This window comes from Columba livia, chromosome 11 (assembly GCF_036013475.1).
Source record: "Columba livia isolate bColLiv1 breed racing homer chromosome 11, bColLiv1.pat.W.v2, whole genome shotgun sequence".
In the NCBI taxonomy this organism is placed as follows: Eukaryota; Metazoa; Chordata; class Aves; order Columbiformes; family Columbidae; genus Columba; species Columba livia.
The window spans coordinates 20,531,671-20,548,069 of record NC_088612.1 but is presented as its reverse complement, the minus strand read 5'-3'; the positions used below and the strand labels follow the sequence as shown (position 1 = coordinate 20,548,069).

Below are 16,399 nucleotides of genomic sequence, written 5' to 3'. Positions count from 1 at the left end.
ATCTGCATCGCCTGATCTAATTAACAAGCATTTTATGCCGTATAAAGTCATTTAGCTTGCAGAATTACCAAGATAAACAGTAATCTACCCCTTTGCTCAGCTATACCAGATTCTAGTGCTTTTTGAAAACGGTGGAGTTAAAAATACATCTATTTCTTTTTCTCTGTACTGATGACGCTATCTGCAAGTGAGCATGGTATCCATGCTCTGTGCTGTACCAAACCACGGCACTAAGATGCCATTGGCCCTATATGGCTCATGTGGACACGTGCAAGAAAATACCCCAATACTTTAGAGCACGCAGATGTTGCAGGAGAGTTTGTTTGCAGAAGAAACCCAGGGCAAAGACCCAAAGCCTGGAACGTTTTCAGATCTCTAAGTCACTCTCTTATTCAAAGCTTTTTTAAAAACCAATTATTTCTTAAATGACTCAGCGCCCTCGCTATGGCCATTTTTAATGGAGTAAGATCAACAATGTTCTCCTCCAAACTCGTGTTTTCCTTCTGTTTATTTCTCCAGTCTCCAAAGCCAAGAGGCAAAGAGCATCCAGCTGCTTACACCCATATTTTACAGAAGCCTTCCCCTCTTGAAATTCAAACCATTAATGAAGTGCTATGAAAATCCGAGAGCCAATTCCCGACCGAGTTCTTTAAGTAGGGAGATAGCACAGCAGTTGTTTAAGGGAAAAGCATGGATAATAAGTCCTTAAATGGGTAATAAAGGGATGAGACGCACCCTCCAGCATCTCTAATATACTCTAATCTAATGCAATCTTTCAAATTTTAACCGCAGAAACAGTATTTTGGGGCAATTAAACCTGAAGGTGAAGATTAGGGGAAAAACCCTATCGCTCAAAATCTCATGAAAAAATCCTTAGAACTTTTCACTGGGAACAGCCTGTAGTAATGGTAATGCAGGAGAACTTACCCGTCGGTGAAAGTGGGAATAAATGCTATTATAAAATGAAGGCGGCTCATTAGGTGTGCCCGTGAAAACGCGAAGGCTCACCTCCAGCAGGTCCGACACGATCGGCAGGATTTCAGGGTTACAAATATCGATGGAGTCGTCCCGGTAAGTCTTCTTTTTGTATCGGATGTTACCCAGGTGTAGTATCGCCGACAAGAGAGAGAAAATTCTAAAGGAAATGGCGAGAGTTCATTTTCATTTGTCTTTTCTTAAAGCTAATGAAAAACCAAACCATATCCCCAGCCATCCAATTGTTATCTTCGTATTTGACTTGTTGCTCTAATGTTTTCCTCAAAAATGATGCTCAAATGAAACATTCGCCTCACATAACACAGATTTTCACTTGGTCAGTACCAAATGAGCATCGGTGTGGTGTTCTTGGAAATTATTTAATATATCAACCCCACAGTTATAAAATAGTGCCCTGTATTGTAAAAAAAAAATGATTCTCAAGGATCTAGGTATCTAGATTAAATATTTATTGTGCAATTCCCTAAATGGGAGATGGGACTCAGCCATGCGGGTCGTCCTTCTCAGTCCCCTGGCACATTGTATTTGATTGATCACCTTCTCAGATGTACTCTCGGGTAGAAAGCCTATATCAAAAAGCATTATTGCTTTTCTAATATACAAGCAAACTGAGACAGAGGAAAGATGTTACACTTCAAGTAAATTCATCCACTCATTTTTTAATTCGGTCATTTTTAAGTTATATCCTCTCTCCTCTGAAAAAAAACCATCCTCTCAATCACTTATAAAAGTATATTAATAATTAAAATAGCCTTCTTTTCTATACTCAGCTGAAGGTGGTTACTTTTTGATGTTAACAGCTGTTGTACAACACCAAGCAGAATAAATTTGCCCACATAGTGAAGAATCCACTGGATTCTTTGACAGGCAAAATTCACGGGTAGAAATAGAACAACTCGCACGCCAAGAAAAGTTATTGCACGGTAAATCAAAAGCATGGATTTACATTCAACGCCGCTCAGTCCAGGCACTTAAACAGTGTTTAGGAAAAGCTTGACACAGAAAGCTGATTCTTGAAAGATAAGGAATCATGTGGAAAAGGCAGGAAACCTCTCACAGTTATGGGTTTCTTCTGGCTCAGATACATGTTAAAAAAGCAAGAAAAATGATGCTTGAAACAAGAGGAGGTAATCCACCCAGTTGCAAAAAAGAGAAATAATATAAATGTTAAATATTAGCAGCATAAATGTCATTTACCCCAGGTGATGAATAGGGTTTCAAGTGCCATCAGTACCAAGCAGTAATTCTCTGTTCCCACATAAACCTCCGGGGTTTCAGACTGAGAGAACCACGTTCATTAAATTATTGTTTGAACGTCTGAGTTGAAAAAGTACAAGTTTTATCATTGTGTTTTAGCCACCAATGTGCTTTTCGGCAGCACTTACAGCGTCAAAACCACTCATTTTGAGGCTATTTTTTAAGTACGCATTTTTCTATACCTGTTACTAACCCTAAGTAACATATTCATCAAATTCGTTAAAACCTGCTCAAGACTTTCAAGCCAACAATCAAACCCAGAGGAATGACAGCGTGAAACACTGAATTTCAAAGTAATTTCCATTTGAAATTGGGTCCATCTTTTAGAAACACTCTGGATTTAGTGGTTTCAGTTGGGGACGACCCTCATGTCAAGCATGTAAATCAATCAGAGGAAAGGGTTGTTGCAACCCAACTAATAAGTCCAGTTCTTCAACCAGCACCTCCAGTGGATTTGTGAACAAAGCCCGGTTGGAAATGAGTCTATAGAACCAGCAAGTTACATGTGAAGGATTAAGCATGATGACTAATAATCTGAGTTTCTGATTAAATCAGGATGTGGATTCATAACACGCAGAGTAAGGCACGACTATTCGTGAACAGTAGAAAGATATTTCCAGGTGCCAACTTTATGCCATTTGCATAGAGAGAATCATTATCTACAGTAATGATGGGCATATTTTGTTTATATCTTGGAATTCTGGGTTGGAATAGAAGCGTGTTTTACCAATTATTCTTCTCACCAGCCTCATGTAGAGCACAACAGTGCTGTTAGCTCAAGTTAAGTGAATTGTCTCACTTATTATAGAGGTGATATTCATTAATAAAGTAAATCATTTAATCTCGCTATGGAAAATAAACTCACTGTCTGCGCGTCTTGGGCAGGAAGCCCACCATCTCCATGGCCAGTTGTAACCGCTCAAAGTCGTGCTTTAAGTCCTCCCCTTCCACAGAAAAGCAATCCTGTTGGGTTAAAAAACCAAAGATTAAGCTTGGAAAGAAATTAGGATCAGAACAGGTCCAGATGGCCAAGTCAACATTGAATAAATATCATTTAATGATCTTCACACCTCTTATCAGCAATGGGAAGTGAGATATCCAGGAGGTCCTGTGGACATTATGGGGTTGATCAATAACCAGATCAGTAAGTGGTTAATCAAGCTGTTTAGGAGCATTTGTTTTTCCAAGGACTTTATGGAAGTGCAAATTTCCATACAATAATACACTAATTATTTTTTCTCTGCACTGTGTTTTTATCCAGCACGGTGCAAAGGTCGCTCAAAGGACTCTACGATCTCCACCACAAATGCGTTGCTCTGAATAGCCTGGACTTCAAAGATATATTAGTATATTTTTTTGGTTACTTCTTCTTGCAGATACATTATTTTGTAGGCTTAACCTCTAACGCAAGAGGCGAGTCACATCATTCTATCAGTATAGCAAGACTTTGTCAACGTGGGACAATTAGCATAGAAAATAGCTGTGAATTAATAAGGAGATAAAATATGTTACACATTTACAGGCAGTTTATTCCACAGTAAGTCCCGGTCCATTAGGAGTTCCTATCACTAATGAGGGAGAATTCAGTTTGAAAATAGAATTGACATAATTTTCTGTAAAATATCAGGGAATTCAATCCTGCATAGAAAAGGGAAGGTTTATATGTATTTTTCACTAATTTTATTCTAACTACCAAGAAGTTTCCTAAACCAGAAGTTTGGTAAAAAGGAGGATTTGAAATAAACTGCATTTTATATTCCTTGGAAGCTAATGTGCCAGAACAGTTGATTTTCTCGGCTGATCCCCAACCTGATGGCATTATTGATACTTTCTGGGAAATCTGATGACATTCTGGACCCAATTAATATTGTTCTGCACCAACAGGTAGGAAACACAATTAGATTAATGCTCCTTAAATGAGTATCTAAACTATTAATGCCACGTTCCTTTTCCTTTGGCTCATCTTGCACCCCGCCATGGATTATCGGTTATTCTCTCTCACTTCGTAGCCCATGTTTAATACTTTTTCCCATCGCTGCGTATAAAAATTCCCATCCTCTGAACCATAAATATAGAATAAAGTTATTTTATAGCATCAAGTTTGTGTCTCAAAGCACCTGTCGCCATTTAAAGCCTCATAACTGTATCAGTGGTACGTTCTTCATCCCACTCGTCGCATCATTACAGCGAGAGCTACGAATTATGGGGAGAAATTCTTATTGAAGATTTTATTCCGATAGAGGATACCACTCACACACAACAGCCTCATGCCCTTGACTAAAACCTGGAGAAGCTTCATTTTGTGGCATCATTCATCCAAAATTAAGTCCCAAGTCAAGAGCGAAATACCACAGACAACTCAGAAGTAGCACAGTCTGCGCCAAAGGCAATTTAATTGATGATTTACATAACAATTGCCCAACTCATTAATCCACATGGAAAGGCCTTTTGTAAATTATCTACTTAAAAGCAGATGCTCTCTGTAGCGTTTCAGCTCTGCACTGTTTCCTAATGGATGATAAATGGATGATAATTAATAAAAAAAGGCGTTTCCTCGATATTAGGGCAGACAAGCATTACAAAGTCCATGCCCACAGACCAAATTCATCGTGAGTATTCCAATTAGTTTCCCAGGAAAAGCTGAAGCAATGCATGAAAAGTTTAAAGAAGACATAATAAATAGGGTTTAGATATAATAAATAGTTTCGTTATAAACCCGACATCCGCAATGGGTTGAGTCGGTGGTTATGGGGAGAGGTCCAGGGTTTGTTTAAGAGTGAATCACCAAGCGAAGCAAAGATGTTATTTACCATGAGCATCACAGAAAACCATCCCGAGCAAAATAAAACACCAAATTGTAACAGCACACGGTTTTGCGATCATGTGGGCAGTCCTGAGATCCTGAGCCGGCCCCTCCAAAAGGTGGTAAATTTGTGGTTTGTTTCAATTTTAATTCTTGCAGTAAATTGTCCAAACCCATTTTTAAGCAATTAAGGCCTCTGCAACATAGTACAGTGTGTGAAGGTATCTAACAAAGCATCTGCTCTTCACTCCCCAGGCTTCTGAGGTTTCTCATGTGCTAAGGATACTAACACAATATTCAACATTTTTAAACCTTGTGGGGGGTTAATCTTCCCCTCCTTTCTTCCCTCCTAAGCATTTTGCAGCTGAAATCTCCCTGTTCAGATGCGTATTTAGCCAAAGCAAAACCCCATCACCTCTTACTCTCCCAGACACACCAGCTAGAGTTGGGCAACCACGAAGCACACGGCAAAATGAGCAGGAACAGCATGCAGCTGTTGCGGAATGTGCTTCCCCGTGCAGGACAAACCCAACAGACACCGGCACGGGACACACAGACACCCAGAGGGCGTCACCGGCTGGTGCTGCCACCTCGGGCATGCAGGAGGAGCTGGAGAGGGGGGAAGAGCACCACCGGTCCCTTTTTTGGGTTGATCCATTTGGAAAGGTTGATCATGTCAGCAGAACTATTTTAGGAGAAGAAATTGGTTTTGCGTTCTGAATAAAACCAGGGTTTGATTTTCTCCCAGGGGCATGTTTTGGGTTCATTTGAAGGCCAGAGAGCAGATACATCGCTACAACCAGCATGAGCTGATGCATCTCTTAGGGCTTCACAATTTGCTGTTTTAGTGGGAAGCAATTTCAATTTTCACATTGCTCCTGTATCACGATTTCCATAAATCATTTATTATCTTAGGAAGAAATAAAACCCCTTAGTTTGCTAAAGATGACCATCTCTGGCTCTTGAAGAAGCTTTCCAGATGGAAGGAACCAAAAAAGGGCAAAGGAAGAAAACATAAGTCTTGTCACGAGTTAACACACAAGCGACACCACCGCAAGGCAGAGGGTAATTAATAGGTTAAACTAATTGGACTTTGCTTTCTGCTCAGGTCTCGGTGTGGCTAAAACTGAAGGGAGCAGCAGCAACAGCAAAGATAGAGATTCTTGTACTGACCGGCTCCGAGTCATTGCAATAATCATCCCAGCTCTCTCGGGGGGCTTTCTTTGTCATCTGAAAGCAAGGCAAAGCGCGTTAAAATAATTCCTCCTACCTGCTCTATAACCATGGCAGCAACTCAACTTTTCAAGCAAAATAATTATTATTATTATTCCGCAGAGTCATTAATGCCTTTTTTTTCTTTTTTAAAGGTACGATTTCTAATACTTTCGCAGTCACGGTGCTACAATTCCTGTTCACACTGTTTTCATGGCAATCTCATGCAATAACTTTAATAGATTTGAAGATCTTTTTCTCCAGGGTTAAAGAAACCTCTGGTTTACCTAGAGTTGAAGTGCTATTGATGGGAAAATCACACTGAAGAGCACATTTTTTATTTCTCCTCCCAACCTCTGCTCTAGACACATAGAAGTGCTGCAAAAGCGCGATTCTCCGACCGATTAGAAAGCGACACTTGAAAGGTTTTTAGGAATGTGTATATTTTTACAATCAGACAGAAGTCAAAGAACACGAGCTCCTGAAGAACTTCAAATAAGGACCTAATTCTGCAAATCACTGCTTTCAATATGAATCACTGGCACAGAAAATACTCAGCAAGTTGAGAGAAGGACTCCTGATGCTGGTATGAGATGTGGAGAAGTCATCCAAAATCAGGGGATAGGTCAAGTTAATTTGATTTAAAATATATATATACACATGTATACATATTTTTTGCCAAATTGCTTCCCTGCAATTACAGATCAACAACGTAACAGCATGTTTTGGTGAAATTTCTGAATAGATTATTACTCATCTGCAATGCAAAAATGCACGTTTGTTTTGCATAACACACCATGAGCTGAGGAACCTGGGAGGAAAAGGTAACACTTGGCTTGGATCGAGTCCTTGACAGAAGGGGCCTGGTTCAGTATTTTATAGCTACACAACATTGCATTTATAATTTTACTTTAAAAATCAGCACCTTTAAACTGCTATTAAAAAAAAAAAAAAGACTATCATTAAAAGCAATGTTTTCGACTAACATAAAACTGCCAATTGCCCAACAGAACCTGTGAATCTGACAAAATAGACGTTGAGCAAAAAGCCTTTGGCTCTTAATCCATCACTCATTTGTACAAATTTCCCGATCCCGAGTCATTAAGAGCGGGTGAGGTGGACTGAGAACTGGCTGAAGGGAAGAAGCCAGAGAGTTGTGGTCAGTGGGGCAGAGTCCAGTTGAGGCCTGTATCCAGTGCAGTGCCTCAGGGGTCAGTACTGGGGCCGGGATTATTCAATATATTCATCAATGATTTGGACGAGGGAATAGAGTGACTGTCAGCAAGTTTGCTGATGACACCAAGCTGGGAGCAGTGGCTGACACTGGAAGCTGTGCTGCCATCAGAGACCTGGACAGGCTGGAGAGCTGGGCAGGGAAACATTTAATGAAATATAACACGGGCAAGTGTAGAGTCTTGAATCTGGGCAGGAACAACCCCAGGTTCCAGTATAAGTTGGGGAATGACCTATTAGAGAGCAGTGTAGGGGAAAGGGACCTGGGGTCCTGGGGACAACAGGGTGACCATGAGCCAGCACTGGGCCCTTGTGGCCAGGAAGGCCAATGGTACCTGGGGTGGGTTAGAAGGGGGTGGTCAGTAGGTCAGAGAGGTTCTCCTGCCCCTCTGCTCTGCCCTGGGGAGACCACACCTGGAATATTGTGTCCAGTTGTGGCCCCTCAGTTCCAGCAGGACAGGGAACTGCTGGAGAGAGTCCAGCGCAGCCACCAAGATGCTGAAGGGAGTGGAGCATCTCCCGTGTGAGGAAAGGCTGAGGGAGCTGGGGCTCTGGAGCTGGACAAGAGGACACTGAGGGGTGACCTTATTAATGTTTACAGATATATAACGGGTGAGTGTCAGGAGGATGGAGCCAGGCTCTTCTTGGTGACAACCAGTGACAGGACAAGGGGCAGTGGGTGCAAACTGGAACACAGGAGGTTCCACTGAAATCTGAGAAGAAACTTGTTTGGGGTGAGGGTGGCAGAGCCTGGCCCAGGCTGCCCAGGGGGTTGTGGAGTCTCCTTCTGTGCAGACATTCCAACCCGCCTGGACACCTTCCTGTGTAACCTCATCTGGGTGTTCCTGCTCCATGGGGGGATTGCACTGGATGAGCTTTCCAGGGCCCTTCCAACCCCTCACATTCTGGGGTTCTGTGGGTGGGAGTCATTAATATTAGAGGAGATTTTGGCTTTGATAGCCCACTTTAAAAAGATCTTGAAAAAGCCCCAGGGAATTGAGATGTATTTCGGAGTTAAATTATATATTATAGAAAGACTAAAGGCTATTTTGGTTTTGCTGCGTGCAAAAGTCTATCTCCAGCTCGTGAGTTAAATGGCTCTTTATTGCTAATCATGTCTCAGCTCCAAGAAAACTGCAATTAGTTAAAATCAACATATAGCCTAACTATTCCACATATTCTTTTTTCTTTTTTGTGAACAAAAAGCAGTGAAGTCCCTATTCCCAAGCATGTTAAATACCTGATATAAATCTGATTTTCTAACGTATGAGTTTAGTTGGCCACTGGTAGTACCTCATGCATTTTTAATTTGTTGGTTGCTGTGGTTTTAGTTATATTCAACTTATTATATTGTTAAATTCAAAGGATCATGCCAGCCATGAAGCTACAAAATTAGAACTACGCCATGCAAGATGTTAAATCCCGGAGAGCTACTAGAATAACACATTATCTCTTTTTCTCCTACTCAGCAGACAGATGTTAATGAGTAAATGACACTCGCACAGATAACACGTAAATTATTGTTGTTTCTCCCTTTGACAATTAAAACCACAGTATATTTACCATATCCCAGACAGGACAAAACTGGAAAACACTGATCATTATTTTTATCAGAAGTTCAGATTGCCAATGCAGAATTATTTCTGATGATGGAAGAGGACGAAGAGCCTTAAGACAACCCATTTTTCGCTATTCCGCGCATTTTCTTTATTAGCATTAAATATCAGGAGTAGAAAAGGCAAGATGATTTATTAGATTCCTGTACAGAATTCCCACCTGGTTGAGATAATGATATTCCTCAGGCTGCTTCAGATGAAACGCTGATCTCTCTTCCTCACTCGCTCCGGCCAGGAGGTAATAAAATACATGGTAGTTCCTGGTGACAAATAATAATAAAAAATAAGTTATATTTCAAAACAAGCAACAGCACTAAGCAGAGAAACACACGTAGAGCTCAGAACCTGATTTTCCAGCTTTCAAACTCAGACTTGAACACTGTTCAGAAATGGCTGGTACCCACTTTGCAGTGATGCAAACAATGAAATTAAGTAATGGAGAATGAGATCCCTCTTTTCCAGCCATGGACAGCTATACTTAAAGAATTCCTGACCACCCCCTTCTAACCCACCCCAGGTACCATTGGCTTCCTGGCCACAAGGGCCCAGTGCTGGCTCATGGTCACCCTGCTGTCCCCAGGACCCCCCGGTCCCTTTCCCCTACGCTGCTCTCTAATAGGTCGTTCCCCAATTTATACTGGAATCCCGAGAGTCATTCCCCAACTTACACTAGAATCAAAACAACTTATTTCCTTGCAATGCAGAAATTATTATTACTTTAAATACCTGCTTTCTAAGACAGAACAGAAAAATCTTCCATTTTCATGGCTTCTCAAATATTCAAAATATTTTAATGTTACTAATGCTAAAAATCCCCAGGTGACACTCGTCTGTTTTGCTTCATGGCGACTCTGACAGGGATTAACGCTAAGAGCATCGCAGTGTTTCTAAAATGAAAACTTTGGGTTTCCGCTGGATGTTTTCCAAGAGGAGCCCAGTTTAATCACCCAAGAACACATTTGTCAAGTTTACATGTGCTATTTCACTTTGGGATCAGTCCATGAGCATTTGGGAAAACTTCTTGCACAGTATCTGTCTCAAAAAGGAAACACGGATAGAAGCACCAAGAGCTGAAATACAACTAGAAGCAGCAAATTTATTTAAAATCAGAGTAATAATTATTGAGAGCAGAGTATGTAACAAAGAAGAACAGGGTTAGGAACATGAAATGCGACACTATCAGCACGTATAGAAGTCAAAACCAACTCTGGAAGCACAATCCAGACACCTACCGCTCGTTGTGCTCCTGATAGACCAGGCGGGATTTCTCCAGGAGGTACTTTTCAACATAAGCTCTGCAAGGCAAAAAGAAAAGCGTTATTCATTGACCCACCGTTCAACTTAAATGAACACAGCTTTACTGGGACGCACCAAAAACACACAAAAGTTTCAGCCTTGTTTCACTTAGTTATATAAATTTCTTCCTAGGCAGAACAAGCCCAATATTATATTTGGCTTTTGAGGTTTTTTGGGTTTGATACAAAGCCAAGACTAACTTGGATATGAAAAAGACGAGCTATGGGCAGGAAAGTTTGACAGCGCTGAAGAAGCTCGGATACCTATTTAATCTGAAGCCAGCAAAATCAAATTGCTTGCAGACCAAATACATCTGGGTGCCAAAGTCTGCGAGATCAGATTTAGCTGCAGGACAGTCCCCAAATCGCCATCAGTTCTTCAAGAGCAGCCACTTCTCAACAAAAACTCGGATTATTAACTCAAAAAATCAACAACTGCAGAAGCTCCTTATTGTAGTTTACATAATAAACCATAATAAACATGTTTCATTTACATATTAAAGCCTTTTTTTTCAAGCTCGCAGAGCTAAAACAAGCTTTGACAGGTTTTTTCTTTCAAACAATAGTAACCAGTAATGATAGGGATTTAGAGAGCGGAGTTATAATTGGTAATTTTAGATGATGTTGCCGTGTTTTTCCAGTGACGTGGCACCAACATCCAACAGATGAACTGGGAAACTCCCTGAATTTTGGCCATGAGAGGACAAGGAGGCACCTCTACGCTTGCATCTCCCCCATAGCCTCCAAATGGGAAGCCAGACTCATTTATTACTAGTATCGCTGTAATTTTCCCCTCCTTTCACTAAAAAATAAGGTAAAATGAATCATTTGGAGGTGCTGCAGAGGTACAGCAGCTCCTGGAAATGGCACATCTGCCCCGCAGCGCGATGCTCTTGCAGGGCAGCCACCACATTTCATCCTTTACTGTTGGCAATTACGTCAAATCTACCTTTAAGAGCAAAGAAATGGCTTTCTAGGACTATATTTTGTGCAAAATCCTCATTTGAGCATGCTCCGGAGCCTGTACTTAGCATACCAGGTCGCACCATCTGAAATCTGAGGCTGAATTTCATATACACATTCTCATAAACACCCAAGCGCCGGCTCGTGGTATTTGAGATCCAGCCTCACGCCGCTGCGCACATTTCCCATTTCACCGGCGCTTTTTAATTAAAACGTCTCCTATCTGGCTCTTGTGCAGTTTTATGGAGCGTGTCAGATGTCGGGGCTTTTGATCATCCTGTGAGGATGGAGCAGGTTGCAAAGACCGTCCTCCAGAACTCGCTTATCGTCGAGCAGGACGTAATAAATTCAGGAAAGCCGATGGGAAAGCACTTAACTGTAGCCATCGCTCATGTTGCATCCATTTTAAAAACACCTTCAAAGGCTTCATTTCATGGGGTGGGGTTGGCTGCTTCTAAATCTCTGAGCTATTACATCTCTTAAGTTTAAATTCACTTCAAGTTTGGGGTCATTATATTCACATAGCGAATATCCAACTGCTATTTTCAGCCTATGAACAGAGCGAATTTCTGCTTCAGGGCTGCAAATCACAGTTGCATTAACAAAGCAAATAACATGTAGAAGACAGTCTGATAGTTGTGCTTAAAATATACGCTAAGCTTTGAAAAAAGAAATACTTGTGATCTTCTTTGTAAGACTACGGAAAAAAATTGTGGTCTCCTATGCCAGGAACAGCTCATGGGTTTTTTTAAATGTCTTTTTATTTTCTTTGGGCAGCATTGCAAGCTTATAACAAAGCACAATCACACCACGCCGTGCGAGAAAAGACTGTGAAAGTGCGTTTATTGAAAGAAGAGAGAAAATTCCTTATATTTTATGAACTAGAGTGCATGAATACTATGTTACTTGCACTGATCTGCCAAGAATAAATACAGGCTACATCCATAGAGCTGACATAGCATGTCAATGTAATACAGTGTTAAGGCATGTGCTGGGTTTTTTACCCTGTATTTCAGTAGGTATTAAAAAAATAATAATAAATGGGGGCTTTTAAGAAAACTGTTCATCAGAATTAAAGAAAAAGAACATCAGATTTGACGTAGGCTGAAAAACCCAGCAGGAAGGTACATGGAGTACCCAGGCTCATTTGAAAAATTAATGGAAGCTATTTGTGTGATACCATTCTGCTGGGAAATAAAGAGAGCAACAAAATTAAAAGCAACTCTCTAAAATAACAACAAAGTCCCAGCAAGGGATCTCTTAGCTGGCTGCAGAAATTCTCCAGCCCCTGGCATGGCGCTTCTGCTCTTCGCTTTTCCAACTGTGCTAATTAACCGGGAGAAAGAGCAGAGTTAACGTAGCCCTGCTCATTTAGAGCTGGCTTGAGTCACTTTGTGACGACCTGACGCTGTCTGAATTGTCTAAAGCCAGGCTTAAGTCCACCCAGAAGGTTTCATCCTTAGGCTTCCAAGCACGCAGGGGGTCGGAGTCCCAGCGATCCGTCCCATCGGCTATGGGAAGCAGAAGAGATGCCAAAAAACCATGGACGACCACCATGGAAATAAAGATCTCCTTGCAATGGCCTGGAGGGGGAGAAAGAGGCTTTAACTGGTCAAGGGCTGGGTTAAAGAGAGACTCCGGGGTGGAGACAGAAGCATATGGGGAATTAGCCAGCGATCAAGAGGAGTCTGGCTCCATCTCATCAGATTAAACCCTCCGGAGCCTCAAAGCCACCTCAGCCTCATCATCCAGCCTTCCCTGTCTTGCCTTAACCGCTGGCTTAAGAGGAAAAGTTTCATTTCAGTTTAATTATCAAGCTGACATCTTGATAAAAGAGAGCTCAGCTGGCTTTGGGCCAGCTCAGGTGTATTTGTGCAATTTAAATACACTAAATACACTAATTTAAATATACTAAAAAATACATGGTGTTTTTTTTTTATTTAGTCCAAAAAAAATAATGAACCTCCCGTTTCAGGTACCCCCTACAACAGCGTATTTAAGCTCCTCGTGCAGGTAAGAACACGCGCACGATTCCCACTCACCCTCGCACGGTGCCAGTCTCCTGATAATTCACTTGAATAAATTTGCCGAAGCGACTGGAGTTGTTGTTATGTGCCGTCTTCGCGTTCCCAAAAGCCTGTGAAAAACAGAGAGGTGCCGTCGTTACATATGAAGAGCCACCGCCTTCCCTTATTTAAATCACTTGCTTTGGGGGTTTTGCGACCATTGTGTAATTAATAAAAAGCATATGGTGAAAGTGAGGTGAATAGGCTACAAAGTAATACAATGAGCTTCTGGGGACTGTGTTCCTTTGCACTTTGGTACTGATGAAGGGCAGATAAACGCTGTTTACAAATAAAGTGTCAGCTACACAACAGAGATTTAATATTTGAAGTTATTATAGTCTATATTAAGGCTGTGCTCTGTTCATTTAAATAAATACAAAAGTACACTGCTCCAACAAGACTCTAAATTTTAATGAGCTAGAGGAAGCTGCTTTTTAATTATATATTGAATGAGGTGAAAAATGCTTTGAAGGCTCCTCAGATGTTAGACAATGTCGTATATGTAACACCAGCATAACCCTGAGTATTTTCACCATTTCAGACACCGTCATTTCAATTTGCTGCTGTTGTCTTTCCAAAATCAAAATGCTTTTATGCCTTTATTATGAGAAGCTTTTATTTAAACCCTGCCTAACCAAGACACCTAATCCCGAGAGTCATCTATGACCATTTAAAATAAGAGTCTGAACAGAAGAGCTATTGGGAACCTGTAAGAACTGCAGCTCAGCTTTGGTAAAAACTGGTATTTTCAGCTGTGCCTAAATCTCTTTAATAATAACCCAGCCCACGGCGACAGGATCTGTCAAGCTGCCAAGTCCAATTAATGTTTCATTTCTTAAACCAGTTCTGATAATCATTCACCTTTTCTTCTAAGCCCAACTTATTTAAGGTAATTATAATTTCTAAGTGTTGTTTGTGTGTGGACATTGAGTTCCAAACACGTTTTGTGCTGAGGTTTAATGCCAGAGCTCAGCTCTGAGCTCCCAATAGATTTATTCCCTACTCAGCTATTTATTAGAAAAGATTAAAAGGGCTTTACATCTATAATCTTTTCAAATGACCTTTTCAGACTTAACTTTGTAACTAAAAGCAGAAAAACAGATAAATTAAATGAAACCTTGGCGAAAAGCTATTTGATACATTTGGTACCTGCATGACGCTTGCTCTCACGTCTACTTTTAGCTTCCCAGGAAGATTTCTTTAGCGATCTCGTTAGATTTAATGATTTAAGAACCAGAGGAGATTTGTTAACAGAATAACAATGTGATTTTTTTTCCCTCCTATTTGAATACAGGGATTTGTTTCAACTCAAGCTGCTGCATATAAATTCACTTTGGTTGATTAAAACAAGTCCTGCGATCGCCGCAACCCACCGAGCGAGCAGGTTGGACCTGAAAGATGCTGATTTCAGACCCGCAGCGCAGGAGCGATCCCCTGCAGAGCTTTCGCAGCTCCTCAGCCTGCCTGTGCTTGTTTGCTGATTATTTCTCCCCAAAATCCCCCCCACAACCAGCAGCCCATCTCTACCCCCCCAACAGAGGGTGCCAAGGATGCTCACACCCCCAAAACTCGAAATGATTAAATCCCAGGCATCGTCTCCCCAATTTGAATTTCCCTGCGATAGGATCACCCGCAATCTAAGACATCACATGAAGACAATAATATACATTTTCTATATGCCTAATTAATGCTGTTGACAGAATCAGAATCACAGAATCCCAGAATGTGAGGGGCTGGAAGGGCCCTGGAAAGCTCATGCAGTGCAATCCCCCCATGGAGCAGGAACACCCAGATGAGGTTACACAGGAAGGTGTCCAGGCGGGTTGGAATGTCTGCACAGAAGGAGACTCCACAACCCCCTGGGTAGCCTGGGCCAGGCTCTGCCACCCTCACCCCAAACAAGTTTCTTCTCAGATTTAAGTGGAACCTCTTGTGTTCCAGTTTGAACCCATTGCCCCTTGTCCTGTCACTGGTTGTCACCAGAAGAGCCTGGCTCCATCCTCCTGACACTCCCCCTTTCCACATTGATCCCCAGGAATGAGTCCCCCCTCAGTCTCCTCTTGTCCAGCTCCAGAGCCCCAGCTCCCTCAGCCTTTCCTCACACGGGAGATGCTCCACTCCCTTCAGCATCTTGGTGGCTGCGCTGGACTCTCTGCAGCAGTTCCCTGTCCTGCTGGAACTGAGGGGCCACAGCTGGACACAATATTCCAGGTGTGGTCTCCCCAGGGCAGAGCAGAGGGGCAGGAGAACCTCTCTGACCTACTGACCACCCCCTTCTAACCCACCCCAGGTCCCATTGGCTTCCTGGCCACAAGGGCCCAGTGCTGGCTCATGGTCACCCTGCTGTCCCCAGGACCCCCAGGTCCCTTTCCCCTACGCTGCTCTCTAATAGGTCATTCCCCAACTTACACTGGAACCTGGGGTTGTTCCTGCCCAGATGTCAGACTCTACACATCTGAGAAGAGACCAGCCAGCAGCAACATGAACTCAAACCAGACTAAATGGACAGCAACCCTATTTTGTTCCGCTTTTATATAATTTAATAAAGAATTTAAAAAAAAAAAAAAAGTATTTTCTGGTTCAGTTCCTGTGCTTATACCTCAAACAATTGCTCACAGAGATGAAATAAGGTCTATTTATTAGGATTTCTATGGGAAGAGCCTTACCCAGGAATAAATCTCTTTTATTCTGTAACAGAGAACATTCAGAGTCAGGAGAAAAAACCGTTTCGAGTCCAGGAGTGGGGAACTGCAGGAGTCCTCTTTTTTATGAGCTTTTTTTCCTGGATTAATATGCCAGACCACATGATGATTTATAATCCAAACGCCTACAGAAATCATAACCCATAATATCCCTCTTTCATGCGTTTTTCTTTCTTGCTGATGTAAATGAGAAAGCTCCTTGGATCGCGTCTGGTTCAACATGACGATGGCAAAGCCACGCTGGGGCAGGGCCAAC

General features: G+C 41.8%; 1 protein-coding gene across 9 annotated transcripts in view; it reads right to left on the bottom strand.

Annotated features, from left to right (window-relative positions):
- The window catches only part of MYO9A (myosin IXA), a 160,932-nt gene that overhangs the window by 88,419 nt on the left and 56,114 nt on the right, over positions 1-16,399 (bottom strand). For 8 of the 9 annotated variants that reach the window (XM_065076277.1, XM_065076270.1, XM_065076273.1 and 5 more), the window contains exons 3-8: positions 13,418-13,512; positions 10,350-10,412; positions 9,278-9,377; positions 6,230-6,286; positions 3,119-3,216; positions 1,009-1,135 (exon numbers count right to left, since the gene is read on the bottom strand). In XM_065076277.1, coding sequence (XP_064932349.1) covers positions 1,009-1,135; positions 3,119-3,216; positions 6,230-6,286; positions 9,278-9,377; positions 10,350-10,412; positions 13,418-13,512 — 540 coding nt within the window. The remainder of the gene's footprint in view (positions 1-1,008; positions 1,136-3,118; positions 3,217-6,229; positions 6,287-9,277; positions 9,378-10,349; positions 10,413-13,417; positions 13,513-16,399) is intronic. The other variant, XM_065076274.1, reaches the window with a different exon arrangement.